General features: G+C 41.9%; 2 protein-coding genes across 8 annotated transcripts in view; one reads left to right on the top strand and one right to left on the bottom strand.

Moving 5' to 3' along the window:
- Positions 1-14,483, bottom strand: part of SPATA6L (spermatogenesis associated 6 like) — a 47,100-nt gene extending 32,617 nt beyond the window's left edge. For 3 of the 7 annotated variants that reach the window (XM_041746077.1, XM_041746073.1, XM_041746072.1), the window contains exons 1-5: positions 14,217-14,483; positions 13,988-14,032; positions 9,666-9,803; positions 6,904-6,952; positions 2,711-2,752 (exon numbers count right to left, since the gene is read on the bottom strand). In XM_041746077.1, the coding sequence (XP_041602011.1) occupies positions 2,711-2,752; positions 6,904-6,952; positions 9,666-9,803; positions 13,988-14,032; positions 14,217-14,258 (316 nt within the window). In that variant the 5' untranslated portion in view covers positions 14,259-14,483. Of the gene's footprint in view, positions 1-2,710; positions 2,753-6,903; positions 6,953-9,665; positions 9,804-10,016; positions 10,037-10,520; positions 10,640-13,987; positions 14,033-14,216 lie in introns of those variants that run through there. The other 4 variants (XM_041746075.1, XM_041746074.1, XM_041746076.1 and 1 more) reach the window with 3 other exon arrangements.
- PLPP6 (phospholipid phosphatase 6) lies at positions 10,050-13,040 on the top strand. Its single transcript, XM_041746079.1, has one exon. It carries the CDS (start codon positions 10,158-10,160, stop codon positions 11,076-11,078), a length of 921 nt encoding a protein of 306 aa, XP_041602013.1. The 5' UTR covers positions 10,050-10,157; the 3' UTR covers positions 11,079-13,040.
- Positions 14,484-15,681: the final 1,198 nt, after the last annotated feature.

Consider the following 15,681-nt stretch of genomic DNA (forward strand, 5'->3'; position numbering starts at 1 on the left):
TTAACAATGTCAAGTTAAGGATAATTATAATACTATGGAAGAATGCATAGCTATTCAGGAATAACAAACTACAGACAACAGTGTACAATGAAAAAAGCAAAACTCCAAATATTATGTCCCAACTGTTCATGGACGTATAAAAACACATAAGTAAATTTTTTAAAGGTTTTATTTATTTATTCACGAGAGACAGAGAGAGGTAGAGACACAGGCAGAGGGAGAAGCAGGCTCCATGCAGGGAGCCCAATGTGGGATCCCAGGATTCCAGGATCATGCCCTGGGCCAAAAGGAGGTACTCAACCACTGAGCCACCCGGGTGTCCCAACACGTAAGTAACTTAATGAAATTCTTTATGGCCACTAAAAATAATGATGTACATCTATGCTTTTAGAAATGACAAAACATGGACACCCAGATGGCTCAGTGGTTGAGCGTCTACCTTTAGCTCAGGTCGTGATCTCGGGGTCCTGGGATTGAGTCCTACATCGGGCTCCCCACAGGGAGCCTGCTTCTCCCTCTGCCTATGTCTCTGCCTCTCTGTGTGTGTGTCTCTCATGAATAAATAAAATCTTTTTTTTAAGATTTTTAAAAAATTTATTCATAGAGATGCAGAGAGAGAGAGAGAGAGGCAGAGAAACAGGCAGAGGGAGAAGCAGGCTCCATGCAGAGAGCCTGATGTGGGACTCGATCCAGGGTCTCCAGGATCACGCCTTGGGCTGCAGGCGGCGCTAAACCGCTGCACCACCGGGGCTGCCCAAATAAATAAAATCTTAAAAAAAAGAAGACAAAACAACAATGATATATCATGGGGGAAGCAAAAAAGAGAAGAAAGTATATGTAACACTACTATGTAGAAATTCTGTATCTAGGTGTTCTGTCCACAGAGATATCAGGAAACATGTTCACCAAATTATAGAGATTTTCTCATCATTTGGGGATGCTTTTTGCAACAAGTAAAAACTGTAAAGCTATTTTCATTTTGGGAAGAGAAAAGGAAAAACCTATAACAGCAAAGATCGGAAAAGAATTAGACATGTTTCTGAGTTTTAAATATTCTCTGTCTCTCTTTCTCTCTCTCTCTCTCTCTCTCTCACACACACACACACACACACACACACACATACATGAGTAAAAATCACCAGGAAACTAGCCAAATTGACATTCGAGACACATACGGAAAAAAAAGACACACGCAAAGCAAAGGCACCACAGAAAAGTTTCCTCCTAAAGTTCCATGATTCTAGCAATAACTTTTTCTGTAAAAGGCCAGATAGTAAGTACTTTAGGCTTTGCCAACCATATGGTCATAACTACTCAATTCCAGCATAAACAAAAGCAGCCAAAGATAATATTTAAACAAATGAGTATGGCTATGTTCCAATAAAACTTTATGGACACTGAAATCTGAATTTTATATAATTTCACATCACAAAATACTCATGTTTTAAAATTTTTTTTCCAACCATTCAAAACTGCAAGCACTGAAGACAGTTTGGCAGTTCCTTAAAAAGTTAAACACGGAGGTGCACTTGGGTGGCTCAGTCAGTGAAGTGTCCGACTCCAGATTTCAGCTCAGGTCATGACCTCAGAGTCATGAGATCAAGCCCCACGTCTCAGCATGGAATCTCCTTGTCCTTCTCCCTCCCCATGCTTATGTGTGCTCGCTCGCTCTCTCTCTCTCTCAAATAAATATATTAAATTTTTTTTTAGAAGTTAAACACACAAGTACCATATAATACAAAAATTCTACTCATAGGCATAAACTCAAGAGAACTGAAAACATGTACTCGCACAACAACTTGTACATGAATGTTGATAGCAGTTATTCATAATATTCCAAAAGTGAAAATAACCCAAATGTCCATCAACCAACAAATGGATAAACAAATGGTATATCCATATAAAAGCATATTATGCAGCAATAAAAAGGAATGAAGTAATAATGATACTTGCCACAATGTGGATGAAAATATGCAAAGTAAAGAGGCCAGAAACAAAAGGCCACACACTGTCTGATTCCATTTACATTAAATGTCTGGAACAGGTCCTTCAACAGAGAACGTAGATCAGTAGTGGCCAGGGCTTTGGGAGAAGGGAATGGTAGGGACTACTAATGACTATGCGTTTCTTTTTGGGATAATAAAAATATTCTGGAATAAGATAGTGGTGACAGTTGCATAACTTTGTAAAGATAGTAAAACAACTGAATTGTACACTTGACCACAGTGAAGTGCACGAATTAAACAGATAGGATATGAATTTCAATTTTTTTAAACGTAGAAATTTAGTTCATGAGTCCTACAAAACAAACTGCAGGTGGTATGTAGCCTGGGGCCTATATTTTGCCAACCCTGCTCTAGCATCTAATACAAAAGATAGCTTTGGGTTTTACACACACACGTGCTCCATAAATGAGAACAAAGCCAAAGGCAACAACTTGAAAGAAACTGAACCAAGATTTTATTATTTGATGATAATTAGATAAAGATATGAAAAAATGGAAAGTCAACTGCCTGTTTAAGTTATATTTACTGCCACCAAACCCATAAAGTTACTTTTCTGGAAATGGATAGGATTCAACAGACCAGTATGGGGGAAAAAGAAAGTGTTCTAGAAAGCACAACTTGTAAATACCAATCTCACTCTATCATGCCAAAGTCCTTTCAAAATAAAATAAGCTAATTTAGAAATGCATTTACTGCTACATTACCTGGAGATACTAGCTGTATTAATTCAAACCTGGTTAGGAAGCCTAAAAGGGAAAAAATGAGATTTTAATACCTTAGAAAATTGCTGGAGTTATTCATTAATTGCTAAGTTCAAGACTACCATAACATCCCATTTAAAATAATAATAATAATAATAATAATAATAATAATAATAATAATAAGTGCCATACCAACAATAATTTAGGTATTTCAAGAGCCAGTCATTCAAGGGCATGCAGTGAGAGTAACTGAGTCTAGAAACAGCATTTTATGCCCTGACAAGTATTGATGAAATGGATGCAATATCTTCTCTCCTAAAAAGGTATTCATAAGTCAATGACATAATAATCAACTTCTCATTTTAAAAATTCAAAATATGGGCAGCCCGGGTGGCTCAGCGATTTGGTGCCTGCCTTCCGCCCAGGGCGTGATTCTGGAGTCCCGGAATCGAGTCCCACGTCAGGCTCCCTGCATGGAGCCTGCTTCTCCCTCTGCCTGTGTTTCTGCCTCTGTGTGTGTGTGTGTGTGTGTGTGTCTCTCATGAATAAATAAATAAAACCTTTAAAAAATAAATAAAAATAAATAAATAATTCAAAATATGACTGTTGTCCATTAACCTAGACAAGTTATAGTGCTTAAAACAGTATGTCTTCTGATTAAGACATAAAATATACATTTTTTATACTTCCTGAGTCCAAAATGCATTTACAAATAGTGAGCTCATGTACAAAATCTATAAGGACAAGAATAAAATTCAAATCTTAAAGTAATTCAAACATATATGGTATAACAATTAAAAATCAATAGAGATAATTCCAACAAAATATTAGAAATTAAAACATTATAAAATAGACAATAATGGTGACAATTAAAGACACTTATTGTTACTAATACTGTATGATATATTTGAAACTTGCTGTGAGAGTAGATTTTTTTTTTTTTTAATTCATGAAAGACACAGAGAGAGAGAAAGGCAGAGACACAGGCAGAGGGAGAAGCAGGCTCCATGCGGGGAGCCTGATGTGGGACTTGATCTGGGGACTCCAGGATCACACCCTGGGCCGATGCCAGATCTCAACCACTGAGCCACCCGGGTGTCCCAAGAGTAGGTCTAAAATGTTCTCAAAACAAAAAAGAAACAGTATTTTGTGATGTGATGAGTGTGTTAGCTAATGCTGTGGGGGTTATCATTTTGCAATATATAAGTGTATCAAATCCACATATTGTATACCCTAAATTTTCACAATGTTATACATCAATTATGTCTCAAAAAAGCTGGAAATATATACAAGAAAAGTAAAATTGTTCCTTTGTTGGCTTATGAAAAACATATGAATGTATGAAGATAAAATTTTAAGTGCCAAGAAATGTAACAGCTAAGACAGCTTGTGATTTTAGGTTTTCGAAGTAGTAAGAAGGAATATATATCTCTGCCAACCATCACTCCAATGGTAATGTTAAGCACTTCATTTGTCTCAAACTCCAAATTCCTTACATTCAATTAATTCTCACCACATCCCATGTTCATGGATTGGAAGATTTAATATTATTCGGGGGAAATACTCCCCAGGTTGATATACAGGTTCAGTGCAACACCTATCAACATCCTAGCTGGCTTCTTTGCAGAACTGACATGCTGATCCTAAAATTCACATGGAAAGCCAAGGAAATCCAAATAGCAAAACTGTCTTGGAAAGAAGAACTAAGGTGGAGGATTCACATTTCCTGATTTCAAAACTTACTTACAAAGCTACAGTAATGAAAATTGTGTGGAACTGGCATAATGATAGATATATGGATCAAGAGAATAGAATTGAGAGTCCAAAAAAATCCTTCCTTATGTACACTCAATTGACTTTCAACAAACGTGCCAAGACTATTCAATGGGGGTCACATACTCTTATCAACAAATGGTACCAGGACAACTGGATATCCAGACGCAAAAGAATGAAGTTGGACCCCCACTTCATGTTATTTACAAAAATCAACTTAATATGTGTCATAGACCTAAACATAGAAGTTAAAACTATAGAGATGCCTGGGTGGCTCAGCAGTTTGGCGCCTGCCTACAGCCCAGGGTGTGATCCTGGAGTCCTGGGATTGAGTCCCACATGGGGCTCCCAGCATGGAGCCTGCTTCTCCCTCTGCCTGTGTCTCTGCCTCTCTCTCTGTGTCTCTCATGAATAAATAAAATCTTAAAAAAAAAAGTTAAAACTATAAAACTCTTAGAAAGAAACACAGACATAAATCTTTGTGACTTGAATTAGGTAATGCTTTCTTAGTTATGACATCAAAAAGTGCAAATAACAAAAGAAAAAAGATAAAATACAATTCATTGAAATTTTAAAATTTTTTGTTTCAAAGAACACCATCAAGAAAGTGAAAAGAGGGGATCCCTGCGTGGCTCAGCAGTTTAGCGCCTGCCTTCCGCCCAGGGCATGATTCTGGAGTCCCAGGATCGAGTCCCACATTGGGCTCCCTGCGTGGAGCTTGCTTCTCCCTCTGCCTGTGTCTCTGCCTCTCTCTCTCTCTCTGTGACTATCATAAATTTTAAAAAAAAAAAAAAGTGAAATTATAATCCAAAGAATGGAAGAAAATATTGATCTATCATACATCTGACATGGGACTTATATCTACAATACACAAAGAACTCAATACACTACAAGTTCACTATACATTACAACTCAATAATAAAATACCAAATAATCCAAATAAAATATAAACAAAAGCTCTGAAAACACATTTCTCCAAATAAGATCTACAAACAGTTAAGAAGCACATGAAAAAAATGCTCAACACCATCAAACTACAATGAGATTTCACTTCAAACGCTCAAAGATGGCTACCAATCAAAAGGACAGGTAATAATAAGTGTTGGTCAGGATGTTGAGAAATGGAACCCTCACATGTTGCTGGTAGAATGTAAAATGATTACATGATTATAGATTATGAACCCAGCTGCTTTAGTAAAGTTTCTTCAGAGAGTAAGAAGAATTACCATATGACCCAGCACTTCTATTCCTAAGTTTATACCCAAGAGAAATAAAAACATATGTCCACAAAAACACTTGTACACAAATATTCATAGCAACATTTTTCATCATAGCCCAAATGTGAAGACAACCCAGTGGTCCATCAACCAATGAATGAATAAACAAAATGTGGTATAGCCATACAATGGAACACTATTTGGCCATATAGACAAATGAAATACTGACACATGCTGTAACAAAGATCAATCTTGAAAACATTATGCTAAATTGAACACCAATAAAAAATAAATTTATTATAAAAAAAGAAAACATGGGATCCCTGGGTGGCGCAGCGGTTTGGCGCCTGTCTTTGGCCCAGGGCACGATCCTGGAGACCCGGGATCGAATCCCACGTCGGGCTCCCGGTGCATGGAGCCTGCTTCTCCCTCTGCCTGTGTCTCTGTCTCTCTCTCTCTCTCTCTCTCTCTGTAACTATCATTCTCTCTCTGTAACTATCATAAATAAAAAATAAATAAAATAAAATAAAAAAAAAAAAAAAAGAAAACATTATGCTAAGTGAAAGAAGCTAGTCACAAAGGACCGACCATATGTTGCATAATTTCATTTATATAAAATATCAGAATAAGGAAATCTACAGAGAAAGATTTGTTAGTAGTTACCTAGGGCTGGGGGTGATAAGGAAGAATGGGCTTAGGGTTTCATTCTGCAGTGATAAAAATGTTCTAAAATTAATTACAGTGATAGTGACACAACTGTGTGAAATACAAAAACCATTTACTTGCAAGAAATTAATCAACAAACAAGTGTACCATCTAATAAATCCCATCTCTATATAGAAAAGAGTTTATAATAGAATCAAAAACATGATTCAAATTTGATATAGAGGGATCCCTGGGTGGCGCAGCGGTTTGGCGCCTGCCTTTGGCCCAGGGCGCGATCCTGGAGACCCGGGATCGAATCCCACGTCAGGTTCCCGGTGCATGGAGCCTGCTTCTCTCCCTCTGCCTGTGTCTCTGCCTCTCTCTCTCTCTGTGACTATAATAAATAAATAAAAATTAAAAAAAAAAATTTGATATAGACTCTCTTGAATATAAATATGGACCAAACATGGAAACATCACAACTTAGAATATAGAATTTTATATTTGTACACACAATTACATACACATGATAGTTGTTTTGTTTTGTCTTGAGAGTACTTACTTTCTAAAATGTCTGCTACAGCCCCAGGATCTGTTGCATTTTCAAATACCTGCAGGAAAAAAATGGTGAAAATAAATTTTCAAAGATTTATTAATATATGCTTATAGAAACTGTAGATTATATTCTTCCAAATAATTAACACATGCCAATTCCAGCCATATAATATTTTAAAATTCAACAGGAGTATCTTTAACAGGTATATGGTTAAAAATTCAACAAGTAATTATAGAACAAGAACACAATACAAAGTACAAGGAAAACCTGAGTTAGCTGAATCTACCACATTCTCAAAATGTCATCAACTTGACCTAGCCCTACAAGTTTGTTGCTACAAGCACATGGGGTATCAAACTCAGCGTCTTGCTTGAGTCTCTAAAAAAATCCTGCATACCACAGACACTCATTAACTGATGTTAACTGAATAAATGACTAGCAAATGGTTGTGCTAAGAAGGAACACAAGTAAAAATTCTATGTGTAACAAAAAAGAAAACCCATGTACTACTAGTGACAGTCCTACAGAATCCAAAATAATTAGAGAGCGGGAGGGCCTCATAAGTTTAAAGTATATCATGAAGCCCAAGACAAATGTTGTGATATGTATCTAGCCAATGCTAATTTGGCTTATTTTGTCCTTGAGCTTAATGGTCTGGGAGAGGACTGAAATTAAAAGCATACCACAACCTTTTCCCTAAACTCTGGAAGCCTATAACAAACAAAAGTTTTCAGCAGAGTTTAGTTTCAGGCATTTAAGCTCTTAAATGGTGTTTAAATTTAAGCATGGTTAAGGGCATCTGGGTGGTTCAGTGGTTGAGGCTCTGCCTTTGGCTCAGGTTGTAAGCCCAGGGTCCTGGGATTGAGTTCCACATCAGGCTCCCCAGAGGGAGCCTGCTTCTCCCCCTGCCTTTGTCTCTGCTTCTCTAATAAATCTAATAAAATAGATAAATAAAAAATAGATAAATATAAAATAGATAAATAAAAATAATATTAAAAATAGATAAATAAAATCTTTTAATAAACAAAATAAATGTAAGCATGGTTAAAATCTGCTCTTTTTTATTTAAGATTTTGTTTATTTATTCATGAGAGAAAGAGAGGCAGAGACACAGGCAGAGGGAGAAGCAGGCTCCATGCAGGAAGCCTGACATGGGACTTGATCCTGGGTCTCCAGGATCACACCCCGGGCTGAAGGCTGTGCCGCTGTGATTTTAAAAAATATTACAAACATCCTTAGCCTTTTAGAAAATTAATCCTCATCTCCTCTCCCAGTCTCAGCTGGAAATAGGTCATTTTCTGAGCAACACCAACCAGACCTTTATTTTTTTTTTTAATTTTATTTATTCATGAGAGACACGGAGAGAGAAAGAGAGAGAGAGAGAGAGAGAGAGAGGCAGAGACACAGGCAGAGGGAGAAGCAGGCTCCATGCAAGGAGCCTGATGTGAGACTCGATCTCGGGTCTCCAGGATCACACCCTGGGGTGCAGGTGGCACTAAACCGCTGCGCCACCGGGGCTGCCCACCAACCAGACCTTTAAAGGTGACAGGCTCTACCCTATCTAGACTTCCCATACTTAGTAACACCTCCTCCAAAAAGCAGCTCAGAGATATTGTTTGGGGGAAAATCATTAGACTCACAAAGGTTAAAACTGATTCCACCTCCAAATTCCAAAATGCAAACTTCAAAGAACTGTCTGTGATTCATAATAATGAAATTAATATTCTATTTTTATTTATTTTTTATTTTATTTATTTATGATAGGCACACAGTGAGAGAGAGAGAAGCAGAGACATAGGCAGAGGGAGAAGCAGGCTCCATGCACCGGGAGCCCGACGTGGGATTCGATCCCGGGTCTCCAGGATCGCGCCCCGGGCCAAAGGCAGGCGCCAAACCGCTGCGCCACCCAGGGATCCCGAAATTAATATTCTAAATCAAAGTGGGAAGGAGGTTGGTAATGTTCTATTAAAATCATGTTCAGAAAAAAAAATGAATAAAATAAAATCATGTTCAGAGCAACCCAGGTGGCTCAGCAGTTTAGTGCTGCCTTCAGCCCAGGGTCTGATCCTGGAGACCTGGGATCGAATCCCACATCAGGCTCCCTGCATGGAGCCTGCTTCTCCCTCTGCCTGTGCCTCTACCTCTCTCTCTGTGTATGTCTCATGAATAAAGAAATAAAATCTTAAAGAAAAAAAATCAGGTTCATAGTCACTGGAATGAAACGTAGCTTTTATCACTGTAGCTAAATAAACCAGGGATGACCTAAGAAAATTCCATAAATCTGAAGAGGTTTGTTTTGTTACAGGATTTGAGATGCAGGATTTTACTGATTTGATTATAGCTTTTTTTTTTCTTTTCATTATTTTTCTGAGTCCACAAAAGTTTGTTTCTAAGGCCACTAACTTCCTAATAATCCCTGTCATAAATGTAATGCAACTGCCTCTAACACCTCCAAGAACATTCAGAAAATGCTCTCTCTGTTCCAGTTACAAAATGCCGTGGGAATTCCAAGAATAGAAAACATCCACCAGGACATTTAGCAGCAGGTTGACAGAACTTGGCTCAGGCCTGCAATGCAAAAGCAAGTCCTCCAAGTCAGGTTTTGTGCTGTGCTGAGATGCCTTCAAGCCATTTATTTTATTTTATTTTATTTTTAAAGAAAAGGTACCAACTGACTTTACGAGAGCTGTGTTCTTTATAAGCACCATGAGATGCTCCCCGGACAACATTTAAACTTCTTGACTTGGCAGTGAGAAAGTCAAGTTCACCTTTTCAAACCTCATGTTCTGCTGAATCATAATAGGGAACACAGAGGGAAAGCAGTCAGTCTCCAGGTACTGATTCAGGAGGTACACCCCAAGGTATACATCTTGCTTGTCAGGAAGGTACACCCCGGGACAAGAAATCTTAAAGAAGAAAACAAAGAGAGAGAACAGGTGTTTGGTTTGGTGGCTTGTTTGGTTGTTTGTGCACAGGAGCTGTTTTCCCTAACCTCCCACGACGACGTCATATTCCCCATCCCCATCCCCCTCACCCCCCCCACGCCCCTTCCCCTGGACCTCCCACACCACCCCCTCCCCCGCCCCTCCTTCCCCAAGTGCCAATCCGTTTCCCCCCACGTCTCCGCCAGGTGTCACAATCGTCCTCTCGCCGGCTCCTCTCCCCGCCCCCGGGATGGCCGTGCGGAAGCGGAAGAGGCTGCCGGGCCGGGAGCGGTGCGCCCGGCGGGTCGGCTCCCGGGGTCCGGGCCCCCCGCCGCCATGCCGAGCCCCCGGAGGAACGCGGACGCCCGCCCGCTGGCCGCCGCCGCCTCGAGCAGCAGCAGCAGCAGCAGCAGCCCCGGCAGCCCGGCCCGCGGCGGCGGCGGCGGCGGCGGCGGCGGCGGCGGCGGCGGCGGCGGCAGGTTCGAGTTCCAGTCCCTGCTCGGCAGCCGCGCGCCCGGCGCCGACCCCACCTGCGCCCGGCTCCGCGCGCCCGAGAGCCCGGTGCACCGGCGCGGCTCCTGCCCGCTGGCCGGGCCCGGCCCGTCGCAGGCGCCCGCGGCCGCGCTGCCCGAGGAGGACCGCATGGACCTGAACCCGTCCTTCCTGGGCATCGCCCTGCGCTCCCTGCTGGCCATCGACCTGTGGCTGTCCAAGAGGCTGGGCGTGTGCGCGGGGGAGAGCTCGTCCTGGGGTAGCGTGCGGCCCCTCATGAAGCTGCTGGAGATCTCGGGACACGGCATCCCCTGGCTGCTGGGGACCCTCTACTGCCTGCTCAGGAGCGACAGCTGGGCCGGGCGCGAGGTGCTCACGAACCTGCTCTTCGCCCTGCTGCTGGACCTGCTGCTGGTGGCCCTGATCAAGGGGCTGGTGCGCAGGCGCCGCCCCGCTCACAATCAGATGGACATGTTCGTCACCCTGTCGGTGGACAGGTACTCCTTCCCCTCGGGCCACGCCACCAGGGCCGCCCTGGTGTCTCGGTTCATCTTGAACCACTTGGTGCTGGCCATTCCGCTGAGGGTGCTTGTGGTACTGTGGGCCTTCATCGTGGGCTTCTCCAGGGTGATGCTGGGGCGGCACAACGTCACTGACGTGGCGTTTGGCTTTTTTCTGGGCTACGCGCAGTACAGCATCGTGGACTACTGCTGGCTTTCGCCGCACAACGCCCGGGTCCTCTTCCTACTGTGGAACCAACAATGACACCACCTCATCCTCTATGGCACCAGGCGATCAGAAGGTTTCCGCATGCGGTGACACCTACGACGTCAAGCAGCAGCAATCCTGCTTGTCCCTCTAAGGACATTTCAGGCTTCCTTTGGGATTTCAGGTGTCATTCCATCTTGGGGGGTTGCTAGGCTGGAGAACGTCCTGGCCATTGTGACCACAGCCATATTACAGGAAGAAAAAAAAAAGAAAAGAAAAGAAAAGAAATCCCTCTATTATATATTCATTCAACCACTGTTTATATCTCCAGGACAACTGCAAAGAAAACAAGCTGGGGTGATGATAATCCTGCTGTTTTTTTTTTTTTTAAGTTGACAAAAGTAAATTTTGTGTTTTGTAGTAATCCTGTAAGTCAACATATCACTTGTAAAGTGAACTTTGAAAAAAAACAAACCAACACGATCTTCATTCTGTAAATATACATGCAGATGAGCCACCTACTCATCCTAGTTCTTTTCCTGAGGTAAATTTTAAACAGTATATTAAGACATAGGTTTTTTTTTTCTCATGTATTTCCTGAAAATCTGCTGCCACGGGTGTCTTCTTAATCCTTATTTTCTTGATAAGCTTTCTTAATATATTCTCTTCCATCTTTGTGGGATGGGTAGTGAGAAGAGATTATAGTGCATATCTTGGTTTCCTTTCCCTCTACCTCCTCAAAAACTCTCTAAATAGATCTTTATTTCCCATTACTTTCTAATACTATCTTTTTGCATTCAGAGAACAAGCCAAGAACTTACTTGAAGAAGAAACACTTAATGGTGGGCATGTCTACAATGCCCACAAAAAAGGAAGGATGGGACTATGATCGAATGCTTAATTCTGTTGACAAAGAGCGTGGTATGAAAGCTAACTGAGGACGTCAGGACCTAATCGTCTGGGGGTAGGCCTACCACATATTATGTCAGTGGACCAGTATGGCAGGAGATGGGGCTCTGTTGCCCATCATCTCTACTGAACAAAGAATAATGCTCCTCTGCTGAGGTAATAGGAAAATAACTTGATTCTTTGCAGTGCAAGGGCATAAACTTTCTCCTATGTACCACAAGGATGACACTGTATAGCTTTTCATATGGAATTCCATTTCCCCATATATAGCATACTTTCGGTAACAATATTTAACTTGAAATTCACCAGGGGAGCCCACTGTTACACCAGGCACAAGGGATAACTAACTCCTAAATGTCCCTTTACATTGACCTTTACATTCAAAGCAGTTTATCCACGGTACCTCCCCAAATCACAAGACCAAAGACGACCAAATGCAAGATGGACTCTGCTCACTATTCTTTGAGCAGGAAAACCAAGCAGCGTGTGTGCTTTAAATGCTGTTCTGCCTGAAAATAAGAATCTTTGAATTACCTATGGAACTGGTGTTTTCAGATAGTGGTGAATTATTTTGACATTTATAAAGAGAAAGGATTTTTGGCCTTGGATGTGTCACATAGAATGGTGTGATGAATAGGCTCTGACTGGGGAGAAGTATGAATTTTCTGAGTGTGAGAGGCACATTGAAAGAGAAACAGCTACTCCTCAAAGTCAAACAAAATCATCTGTACTCCCACAACATCCTGAACAGACTACCTCTTCTCTCCCTGAATCAGCCAAACTGTAAAGCTTTGAGTGATTTGCTTTATTGTTTAATCTTAGATCTTTTATTTTAATCCAGCAATATTCAGGCCAGATCTTTTGGAAAGCAGTGATGTTTCCTTCTGCCGTGTTCACAAGTCTGAATATTGGGGGCTCAAAACTAGTTTTATCTTCTGGTTGCTGATTATACTTCTGGAATTCCTAAAAGTTTGCAGGCTTTTAAAGCACAGATCAATTCAGCTGATGTTTCTGAAGCACTCTAACTACTATAGAGTAGAAAATGATTTTACTGTCAATTGTACACTGAGGAATGCCTTTTGAAAATTAAAATAAAAATAACCAATAGCATTGAATGAGATGAAAACTTGTCTAATTTTTGCCTTGAGGAAGAAGAAGCCTGCTTTAACACTCAGCTTCTCAAGAATTCCTTCCCTTGACTGCAAAAGGTTGAAAGTTGGCACTTGATGTAGCACAATATGATAGAGTCTGGTCCTACTTGCCGTCAGTGAAATGGGACAAATCCAGGAAATTTTTGTCTTCTTTTCAGAACGATGTATATGATGAAACCACAGCACTTGTCACTTGTATGGAGGCTAGCCAGGTTCTCCATGGCTGTAACTTACCAACATTGTGCTGGTAATCATGGCCAGTAGAGAAGCCCCTAGAGCTGGGAGGCAAAGCTGCATGATAGTCTGTCACCAGCTATGGATGGAAGGATTGGAACACAGAAGCTGAATTCATGATAGTGATAGATCCCAAACAGGAACAATGCAGTCACTGGGCCACCGGATTCAGTGGGTTAATTATAAAACAGGTGTTGACTGATTGACTTCCCTTTTGGAATTAGCAAGCCAGAGACCTCTCTAGGGGAAATACCTAGAAAATACTCGATTGGTTCATAGAGGTGGCAAGTTATCAGGAAGTGACTGGACTTGCTGAAATTGAATTTTTCCCTCACTATTTAAAGGAGGGTTTTATTTATTTTTAATTCTTTCACAAATCTTTATCCTGGAAAAAATAATAAAATTCTTCTTCGATATAATGCAGGGTTATTCTAAAATAACAGGAAAATTTAGGATAAAGCTAACAAGTCCCTTGGGGGGTAAATGTTTAAAGGCTAAGAAGTCAGGGAAGACCAATGTAGAGGGATCTTAGGGACGCAGAGGTACGATCTGTCCCAAAGGATAATGATGTGTGTGCGGTGAGGTGGGGAGGAGGTGGTGAAAACGACCCGGACCATTTGGGAACCCCGGGGAAAGAGTCCGATTTGGGGGCCAGGAGGCGACTTCTCTTACCGCCCGGATCTGTAGTTCCACCACCACTTCCAGAGGCATCGTTCCCTGCGTGGGCGAAAGGACTGGAATGAAAAGATCCTTTCGTGCTGAGCCTGGGACCGATTTTTTCTTAGTTTAGCTCAATCCCTGGGGCAAGTGCTCTCAGCAGCTTCCCGAGCCCCGCGCCCCCTCCTCCCCCCATCCGGCCCCGGGACTCAGCCCTGGTCCCTCCCACCCGGACGAGTCTCACTCTACGGGAGCTGGAGCCCAGGCTTCCAGAAGGCGGGAGCATCGCGTTGCCATGACGACTCAAACCCGCAACCTTCCACCTGGAACGGGCCAAGCTCGGCGCAGGCGCAGTCGGGGCGGAGCGGGCTCTCCCCGCGGGGCGCGGGCGCGGGCGCGAGCGGGACCCGGTGCAGCCTCGCTGCGGGGATCGCCAGGTGCTGCCAGGGCCCCAGTTTCCTTTCCCGTCACCTCTCCGGATGGCCCCCGTCACTATGCTAAAATGGTTACTGCGTCCACTCTGAAAGGGGAATATGATCATTAGCTTCCTTATCATTTAAGAGCTATCCATTTTTAGTAGCTCAGTGACGGCCAAGTCCTAGAATCAATTTTTTTCTTCTTTTTTTTTTTTTTTATTTCACATTTGGCTTCTTTTATTCTCAACAATATTCCTGCCATATTTAACATATTCCTGAAAGCTTGAAACATTTGTTTCTAATTTTACCTTTTTATTTAAATTCAATATGCCAACATATAGGATAACACCCAGTGCTCATCCCATCAAGTGCCCTCCTTAGGGTCTGTCATCCATTTGCCCCATCCTCCCACTCCCCTCCCCTCCAGCAACCCTTTTGTTTGTTTCCCAGACTTAGGAGTCTCTCATGGTTTGTCTTCCTCTCTAATTTTTCCCCACTCAGTTTCCCTCCTTTCCCTTCTGGTCCCTTTCACTATTTCTTATATTCCACATATAAGTGAGACCATATAATTGTCTTTCTCCAATTAACTTACTTCACTCTGCATAATACCCTCCAGTTGTAGCCATGTGGAAGTAAACAGCAGGTATTCATCTTCTCTGATGCAAGCCCTGGAACTTCTTAACAATTCTAATTCATAGAGTAGCCTGTCCCTAAAGGCATTCGCTTGCTTATCAAAAAAATTTTAAATATTTTATTTATTCATGAGAGAGAGAGAGAGAGGCAGAGACACAGGCAGAGAGAGAAGTAGGCTCCATGCAGGGAGCCTGACGTGGGACTCGATCCTGGATCTCCAGGATCATGCCCTGGGCTGAAGCCAGCACTAAACCGCTGAGCCACCCATGCTTATCAAATGTTACATCCTCATGTTTGGTTTGGAAAACATGGCCCCTGTCAATAATATGAAATGAACTGTGTGCTAATTAGAAATACAAGGATAATTCTGAGATTTAAAAGTTTGGTTTCCCATGTTAGAAATGTGGGAATGGACACATATTTCCCCACAACAGAAATAGGTGTCCATCTCTCTTTTCTGGTGTTTGGTTAATTTAGGCAAGCAGGGAATTACATTATTACCCAGTGAGTAGTTACAATGATTGCCAGAGCCAGGGTCACACTGTGAAAACCATCAGAAGCTACTGGCAGAGCAAACGTTCTTAACCAGTAGGGGATATTGTCTAAAATTTTGTCCATTCAATGTATGCAATAGACAAAAACTAAAGAAAGGGGAGGGGG

The sequence above is a fragment of the Vulpes lagopus genome, chromosome 2, assembly GCF_018345385.1.
Source record: "Vulpes lagopus strain Blue_001 chromosome 2, ASM1834538v1, whole genome shotgun sequence".
Classification (NCBI taxonomy): domain Eukaryota; kingdom Metazoa; phylum Chordata; class Mammalia; order Carnivora; family Canidae; genus Vulpes; species Vulpes lagopus.

Coding starts and splice junctions, on each gene's coding strand:
- PLPP6 (XM_041746079.1), top strand. CDS start 10,158: ATGCCGAGCCCCCGGAGGAACGCGGACGCCCGCCCGCTGGCCGCCGCC.